Consider the following 9,491-nt stretch of genomic DNA (forward strand, 5'->3'; position numbering starts at 1 on the left):
AACGCCACCATGGGCGACAAACATCGGAGCCAGGAAAGGAAGGTGGAAGGAGCGGTGACACCTCGGCCAATCAGTGCGAAAGACGCTAACATTCGGCCAATCAGTGCGGAAGGCGCGAAAGACCAATAACATATGAGGCACGGATTGGTAGAGGGAGAGAGCTGACGTTACAGGGCGAGTGACAAAACGACTGGCTCGCGGGCATTTTGGACTCTACGCTGGACTCTTCGAGATTTCTTGGCGCTCGGAGCTCTTGGCTGGCTTCTTCCCTGGTTTTCCTTCGCGCTCGCTTCCCTGGGTTCTTCCTGGAGCTCTTGGTCTTGGTGCTCTTGAGGCTTGGTGCTTGGAGCGGTGCTTGGAGCGAGGCTGGTGCCTGTGTGCGAGCAGGGCCTACCTGGCGGCGTGCGCTGGACTAGCGGAGCGTGCAAACGAGGTGGACTGAGGCCTCCTTCCCGCCAAGCACGGAGCCACGTCCGGACGCGAGCTTGGGGCCTGGACGACAGAGACAGATATGACGCATTCACAAATACACAACAAACGTTTTATTTTATTGATTCATCCCCCTGTGCTGTCGTTGAAGTGAGTTGTGCGGACGTCCCGATTTAGGATATTTATTTACTGGCGCATTATTTTCCTGTCCCACTATTTATTGTAAATAAATCCTTGCATTATTTTCTTTTCTATTCAAAATCCTGTGTTCGTGTGAGTTCATTCCCTGCAGGACCGAGGGCTGCCTTCGGGGCGTCTGGTAGAGCTTGCCACTTCTTACTCTTCCTTCTTCCTCCCGTGCTTTTATAGTCGAATCCGTCATTGATCGTCGCCCCCATTTAAGTCTGTTTGGGTCATCCGCGATCCTACGGTATTAACCGAGGGATATGCGCAACAATATATATATATATATATATATATATATATATATATATATATATATATATATATATATATATATATACACACACGCAATGCACATATCAAGACCAAATGACATCTCTCAGCCATAATCTGAGGGAACAACTAATTAGCTCTCACATTATCAATTATCCCAGCTGGCTGGTTTTTACATTCACTGGTCAACAAAATTTTTAACGTTTTATGGTTCTAGTATATTTTGAGGTGATTCTAACCAACATGAACCTGCAGATTTCGATTATGATATCCAATTTCCACTAGCACATCCAGTTTTTGAGAACCAGTACACCATATGAATACCACTTCATTTGAAATTCACAAACCTGTTGTTGACCCTGAGAAGGTATTCTTACCACCACTTCATTTGAAACCTGGTTTGATGAAGAACTTTGTGAAGGCCATGGATCAAGATGGTGCTGGCTTCCACTACTTGCTAGTGAAGATCCAAGGCATTGTATCTGAGGCCAAAGTAAAGGCGGGTGTTTTCAATGGTCCTCAAATTCGTCTTGTACTCACTAATCAGGACTTTGTAACGAGACTATCTGAGCTGGAAAGCGTTGCTTGGGATAGCTTTGTGGCTCTTGCTAACAATTACCTTGGAAATTTTCGAGCACCAAATTATGAAGAGCTTGTGGACAAGATGTTGAAGAGTTACCAGGCGCTCGGTGATCGAATGTCACTCAAGGTACATTTCTTCCATTCTCATCTGGACTTCTTTCGACAAAATCTTGGCGATGTCAGTGATGAACATGGAGAAAGGTTTCACCAGGAAATTGCCATCATGGAGACTCGATATCAAGGCCGATTCAATCCAAACATGATGGGCGACTACTGTTGGACTTTACAGCGTGAAAGTGATTGCTCCTACAAACGCAAAAGAAAAGTTCAGAAGCACTTTTAATGTGATGTAAATAAAAACTAACTTCATATTATTTTTTGTGATATTTTATAAAGTTCATATTATTTTTGGAGATTTACATTTTTTTATGTGATGTAAATAAAAACTTTAAGTTCATATTATTTTTTGTGACAATAAATAGACTTATTGAGACTTAATAAAGAAATTCGCATGCTCTGAAGATTTTTTCCACACTTATGATGTACTACGTCAAGGTTATGTGATAGTGGAATTTTAAGGTCAGATTCGGATTCGTGGGCACCAAATTAGTTAGAAACAGTTGAAAATAATTCAGGAGGAAGTGATGGCACTTTCCCCAGGCCAAGTGTAACCGTGTGTGTGTGTGTGTGTGTGTGTGTGTGTGTGTGTGTGTGTGTGTGTGTGTGTGTGTGTGTGTGCTCCATTACGAGCCTTAGATCTTGTAAAAAAAAACAAAAAAAAAAAACAATTTGGCTGTTGACCAGTGTTATTAATCCCCTGCTCTGCTAACCCAAAAAAGGTTGCCTAAAGCAACCAAGAAAAGCGATGCAAGGTAAACCCTTTGTTGTTTCAAATCATCTGAATGTTGTGTTACCTTACAGATTGGGACCCCAAAACGGTCCAGCCTCAAGCCTATAAGGCGTCACGTGACTCGATATATTTAGGCCGAGCAACCTCCCGAAGTCATGTGGTGCGGTCTCCTATGCGGTGTGCATACCGTAACCAATTATTCCCTTAATGGGTCTTCTAAAACCACCAAATGCATCAGCCACCACAACCACAATCATCTGAGATAATGTATATTTAATAATGTAATAATAATGGCCATGAGGAGGGAATGTACTGTGCAAGAAGCAAACGACAATCCCTTTAACCTACTACTTATATGCACCCACGGTACCAACCAACAAGTAGGATTCCTTAATTAACTATCTTAAGGCCTCACGCATACCACTGGAGACAGACAACAGATACGACACAGACAATAAACAAATACCCCTGCTGTGCCCGCTGGGCACAGCAGGAACTGATTAAGATAGTCACAGCCAGTCACATACGTCCTTGATGCTGATCACACACTCTGCACGCAGCCTGGTATATTGGAGGAGTAGGAGGGGAAGTGTGGTTGGCTGGATGGGCGTATGGTGCAGCGCTGCATCCTTGCAGACACGACGAAGCCTTTGCACAGGTTCAGTGCAGACAACTCCTTGTTCCTTGTAACCCCCGCTGTGTACACCTTTATCGTCTTTGACCCCAACCTCACGCCGTGATGTCCCATGCCCATCCTCTCTCACACCATTGGGCGCCTATCATCCTGGTTGGTAGAACGACCCTGCCTTGACATTTCCCCTTACAGCTCAGAGGCAAACCGTGGTGATCGCGACGCTTGTTTTACTTTGCCACCTGGACTTATGCCTCGCGGCCTAGCGAACATGAAAAAGACAGATAAATGACAAATTACAGAGGAAAAACTCAAAAATGAAAAATGGGGTCAAAAGGGTTGACAATCTTAGAAACAGACATAGGGATGGGTAGACGTCATCTAACTGTTACATAACCAATGCATATCTAATATCACAATTAACTACTTTATGCTTATACTGGACATTCACTTGAAGGAAATCATTGTGCTATATTATGCATCATGAACCCACTGGGAATCAGTTCCACAACAGCATAATAAATATGGGACATGAGAGTTGCCTGGCCTGACTGAATACAGATGACACTTCATTCACAACAAATCAATCTTGAAAACCCTCTGCCTATTTCATTAATTCCCAAATTCTCAGAAATATACTCATTATGTGTTTGACAGACACATCACAAACATGAAACAAACACATATCGATGCAATAATGAAAACCCAGTTGCAGGTAATAAGACTTCAAATTAGTGAAATAATTAATAAATGTAGATTAAACTGATAAAGCTAATACATTCACAACGTTGTCAAATATATTGTAACATACTGTAGAGGAACAACAAATAAATATAGTGAGGTCAGGTAAACTACAGGTATCTGTTTAACGATATACAGATTGCACGTAATCCCAGAATTCCGCTGAGATTGACTCGCTGTTCCGCTCTTTTTAAGGATGAGTGCATCACATTCCTCCACAACACAATACTATGTATTATCCATACGTGTTCAAAAATAAATGCAACCCATGAATAAACATGCATTCTCCAACTGGGTGCGTTTCTTTTTGAACACCCTGTATGTTACCCTGCAGTTAGCCTGGTGTTATCTTAGGGTCTTAGGGTCTTGGGGTTTTAGGGTCGGGCCCATTAACCCGAGGTGGGCAAAATAAGCACCAGATGACTGATAATGGGGGTGGGGGATTACATCAGCGGCCCAGCATATGAACCACTACGACCACCACCCTGCACTGAAGTTCTTCAACATTTAAAATATTCACTTCAAATTGCATATTTATATTGCATATTTATATTTATATATATTAAATTGCATATTTATATATATTACATATTCTTCAACATACTGAAGTTATTAAACCACCATTTCTATACTTTGATTGGCACATGCGAAGTCAGTTCCCTAAGGGCACCTCACAGAGCATGGTGACAGCACATGGTAAGTTGCTGAGTATTCACAGTTTGAGCAAAGTGTTGTCCAACCACAAAGGCAATCATGCAGATTGCTGATATAATCACTATGAAAGATTTCAAGTTATCAAAATGTTTAGTTGTCATGGATGTTGCTGCTTAAGGTTTTGATTCTATTGTATTAAAACTACCAGCAACGTTACCCGCCCCAAGGGTGGGGCTTCAATTGGGAGGCCCAAATGAAAAGGCAAAATATCAGAAATTGAAGGCTTTTTATATTTTAAACGATTTATATAAAACATCCGTTAAATCAAATCACACGAAAATCATGAAAATCTAAACAGTATTTGTAGAATTTCAACAAAAGCCACATCACTGTTCATATCAGTAAATATTATTCCATCGTGTTTGGAAAAACTGGAAAATTGGAAAATTGGAAATTGGAAAAATTGGAAAATTAGGAAAAAATTGGAAAAACAATATAGCCTATTTTACTCCAGGGGGGTCACAGGATTACCCACCCAAAATTTCGTTGCGATCGGTTGAGATGTTTTTGCGGTACCTGGGAACAGACAGACAGACAGACAGACATTTGGTGAATTATAGTAAGATTAAGCTAATGTTGAGCTAGCTTTGGAAAGAATAGAAGAAAAATAATAATAAGAAGAGGATGAAGTAGAAGAAAAATAAGGGGAATAATGCCTCCGGCCACCTTCGGGGGCGGGCGGAGGCATAAAAAAAAACAATTTGGTTGTTTAGCTACTTGACAGATTGGCCATCTGCTTGCACCAGTTGCATTGGTGGACAGAATAGACCCCATGGTGTCTTTCACAAAGAAAAGGTGAGTTAGCAGCAGCACCCTGGACAAATTCCAAATTCTTGCCACTCGATTGTCAGACCTTGCCAGCTGGAGAGACTTGGGCCAAAACTGTCCCCTCTGGCACTGCAGACCCTCTATTGAACATATCATTTTTGTATTGTATGCATGTGGCGGCCATTTTTTTCTGGACCACCCAACATAGAGTGCGCTGTTGCACTCTCTGAGAAAGCAAAAGTTTATTTGACTAATAATATCATTGGTATCCATATAACAATGCTTACCGGTATCCAGATGTACACACGTATGTTGCTGTCGACTTGTACGTAATGCCACTCTCGATGAAGAAACCATTTGTGATATCTTCTGGGAGCCCACAGGAGACAGGCTCACATGATGGAAAATGGGAGTTCCAGCTGCCATTAGAAAAGCATTGGACAATCCTTTGTCCAATCAGGGTGTATCCCTCATCACACCTGTAATAGTGCAGCCGTGTCCATGAGCACAACTTGGACCAAATCATCTGTCAACAAACATCATACATCATACCTGAGGGCATAGCAAAACTTGTGGTGGAATATTATAAAATCATGATCTTTACCCAACAAAGCCATTTTTTTTTAAATCAAACAAAAACAACAGGACTATGACACGACGATGAAAATGACATGAGAAAATGGAAATCTTTCAACAAAGGTCGAAACCTAAGTCATAAAACTTCAGTACAAAGTCAAGTTCCAAAAAAGTTTGATGGGGGAAACAAACCTGAATGAAATAATTCCTCCGAGGTCAAGTTCATTTGTCTCCATTACCCCAAACATCATGGAGTCTGGTGGTAAACATGGAACTTCTGATGAAAGATAAGAAATCGATCAAAAGCAACGAATCATTATCGATGGACACAAAAAGATATCGATTTTTCAGACGTACAAACATAAATAAAGTTTTAGTGATAACAAAGTAAAAAGGCAAAGTAGAAGTTTGTGTTTATGCGATACTCACTACTACGGTTGGATCTAAAGTCAGCCCCTCCAGAAAGTTGGGCCAAACCGATCCATCCAGAACTTTCTCTTGATTCCTGTTGATGATTCTTCAGCGAAACATTGGAAGAGAGTCTCTGGTATTCTGACACATCTGCAGTTGACTCTCTCATAGGCCTCACGCGTTGCTGCCTCGATTCTGTATTGCCCGGGGGATCTTCAACTTTTGAAAACCTTCGGTCAGCTCGGTCAGAAAGATCTTGTAGGTCAGGCCAGTGAGGCCTACCTGAAAGTGTAGGTATCAGTGAAAACAGTGTGATGGTAAAAAATCCGATGGAATTCCAAGGCAGGTTCAGTTGGACAATGTGGATCATGGCTACAGCTATCCACTGCCGTTCTCCTTCTCACTTCCTACCCCCTCCCCCCGCAACCCCTCAGGCTCTGTATCTGTCTCTCGTCTCAGTAATCCCACTTCTCTCCAACTCTCCATTCACTCCCCTTCTCCCTCTTTCTCCACTTCTCATACTCACGCTCCTTCTCCCGAGTACACACGCTCCCCCCACTCTCCCTCTTTCATGACCCTAACCCTACCCATTTTTTCAGCCCTTGCCTGCGCCTCTTGTCTCCTGCCCTGTCGTTGCCCTGCAGATCGTGGCCCCATACACGAGGAATGTGCGAGCAGCCCGTTTCCAAACCGTGTTTATCTGCTTCATCGTTGGCATGTGCAGCATTACGTCCCAACAACCCTAACCACACGGATCACCGTCATCATACATGGCCACGCAGGCAGCATTGTAATGAAACCATACTTGATGGCAATGTATGTGTAAGGTCTTTCCACAACCATGAGCACATGACAAGTATGAACTCGATGGATTAAATAAACCACTCATAATGAAATAAATAAATTATGTCTAATATCCGACACGGAAAAGGCAATGCTGCTGTTGTACAAATGAATAAAAACTGTTTCGCTCAAGATAGGCCGTCGCTTTCACAAATGTTTGTGTTGACATTCTGGTAACAAGTAACTGCTGATTGATAACACAGCTGTGTAAATAGTTTTTAGGTGCAAATAAATATCAGATGGAAGAAAAGATCATTTTATTGACCAAGTTCATGTCACGTGCTCAATCTTGCACAACTGCCACATTAGAGCCAAAAGTGATGTTGCATGGAAACAATAAAATGCTGATATCTATGTATATATATTGTTGCGGATATGGGACTTGGCCTCAATATCCGCTTGTAAATACTCCCCTATTTCCCCAATACTCCCCAACTATCCCCAATCCCCCATTCCCTAGTCCCATTGCCTGTAAATAACACTCTGTAGAACCGACCTTCCCCTTTTTCCCCCATTAAATGTCGTGCCCAGGTCCACCGCATCTCACGTAGACAACTTTCGGACATCTTGCTAGTTATTCTTAGTCTATGTCAGTTAAGGACTCGTTTCCATTAATTCTGACTCTTCGTTGCACCAGAATGTGATCGTATGGCACCAGTAGTGAGTTTAGGACCTCCCCTTACCTCCTCCCATCTTCCCCATGAAACAACAACAACAACAACTACAACTACAACTACAACAACAGAGGAGAATGGGGGCGGCGCGGCGCGGGGAGTGTGCGTCCTGACTCCGGCTCGGTTAGCCGCCATTGACCATGCGCTCCGACGGGGTTACCACGAAGGGGCTCCCTGTCAGCCCCTCGTCAAGGGCGGAGCCGGTAACCCCCCCGCACGCACCCAATGAGAAGCAACGGGCCGATTCCATCTGGGGCGGAGCTAACGAGCCGAGGGCGTGTCACTCCCCGCCGGATATACGCGGCGACTTACCGGACGTGACGTCAGATGCGCCCCCAGCTTGAGAAGACAAGTCACCACCTCCGAGCGCTGAGTGAGACCTCCCGCATCTTTGGACTGGACCGGGTCGATTTTGCCCCTGAGCCAAGGTGCACCTTGAGCCATCGAAGACCTGCCCCTCCTTGCCATCAATCCCCGTGTGAGTCAGTTTTGTCCCGTTTATCTGTCGTCTGTCGGGGCTAATATAAGAGTGTGTCTAAGTGCCTGCCTTTCTATGCTGTCCCTCTTGTCGTTGTAATCTGACCTTCCGCCCTAATATAACCTCCTCCGGAGGTCTTGAGAACCGTATCCCTGGTGTCGTGTCATTTTAATCCCAGCCGTTGTGTCCTTTTCCTTCATTGATTTAGCGTAGCGCGACTCGGCAACGTTCGAGTATAATCGGGTAACTTGTGCGGACACGGCGGCCATTCCGCTCGGCCCACCATAACATCAAAGTCGTGTCTGTAACAATTGGTGTCAGGAGTGTCGGATTCGGACCTGGGACTAAATTTGTTAGGCCCAAATTTTGGGAAGTAGAATTCGATCCGGAGCGCGTTTACGCGCTCGAAATTATAAAGGCGAAATTTGATTGTGTTTTACAAAATATAAAAACCCGAATTTTGAAAGTCACGCTATGGCGGATCAAGACAGCTGGGGTCCGGTAGAGGAGAGTGAGGCAGGGTCGGTCCAGGACCAAATTGAGGGACGCGAGGAGAGCGAAGCAGCGAGGGTAGCAGACGCACAAATTAGCGTCGTTGCGCCCGACATTGCGGGTGCGCAAAATGGCGCCTCGCTGGTCGCGGCGCCCGCGACCGTGGCAGCGCCCCTGGTGGATTCGAACCTTTTCCTCCTGCAAATGAGGGCCTTTATGGAACAAATGGGAGACCAAATTGGAGGTTTGAAAAACCGGATGGATGCTCAGAGTGAGCGATTGGAGGGCCAAATGGGGGTAATGGGAAACCAATTGGGGGTAATGAGGGACGAAGCGAGGGGTACCGGTGAGGGATTAGACAATAATTTTAAGGAATTAGACAATAATTTTAAGGGATTAGACAAGAAATTTGGGAAATTAGACAATAGATTAGGGGAAATACAGGAGGGGTTAACGGAGGTAGAAAATAGAATGGCTGCCCAGGAGAATCAGATAGAGGGAGTGAAAAATGGGTTAGAGGGGTTAGAAAACACCATGGAAGGCAAATTGAGGGACATGAGGGACCAAGCGGAAAGGGAAGTTAAACAAATGGGGCAGCAGATAGAGGGGGTCAGAATGGGGGTAGAAACCAAACTGGATGCTCACAGGGAGGAAATGGAGCAGATGAGGGTGGCATCTGGGCAGGAGATGCAAGTGATGGGAGAGGAGATCAGAAGAGGAGTGAGTGAGGAGGTCGGAGGAGTGCGCGAGGAGGTGAGGCACTGTAAGGAGCACATGGAGAAGGAGGTGAGAAAGGGGACTGTAAAGTTACAAGGGGGCATAGAGGACCTGACGCAGGAGGTGGAG

The 9,491-nt window shown here is 44.4% G+C and overlaps 1 protein-coding gene across 3 annotated transcripts in view; it reads right to left on the reverse strand.

Annotated features, from left to right (window-relative positions):
- Positions 1–6,700, reverse strand: part of SVEP1 (sushi, von Willebrand factor type A, EGF and pentraxin domain containing 1) — a 159,184-nt gene extending 152,484 nt beyond the window's left edge. For 2 of the 3 annotated variants that reach the window (XM_068124490.2, XM_068124500.2), the window contains exons 1-3: positions 6,177–6,700; positions 5,940–6,024; positions 5,459–5,650 (exon numbers count right to left, since the gene is read on the reverse strand). In XM_068124490.2, the coding sequence (XP_067980591.2) occupies positions 5,459–5,650; positions 5,940–6,024; positions 6,177–6,528 (629 nt within the window). In that variant the 5' untranslated portion in view covers positions 6,529–6,700. Of the gene's footprint in view, positions 1–5,458; positions 5,698–5,939; positions 6,025–6,176 lie in introns of all 3 variants that reach the window. The other variant, XM_078781927.1, reaches the window with a different exon arrangement.
- Between the last annotated feature and the right edge of the window lie 2,791 nt (positions 6,701–9,491).

The sequence above is a fragment of the Myxine glutinosa genome, chromosome 1 (genome assembly GCF_964187855.1).
Source record: "Myxine glutinosa chromosome 1, kmMyxGlut1.1, whole genome shotgun sequence".
Lineage (NCBI taxonomy): Eukaryota > Metazoa > Chordata > Myxini > Myxiniformes > Myxinidae > Myxine > Myxine glutinosa.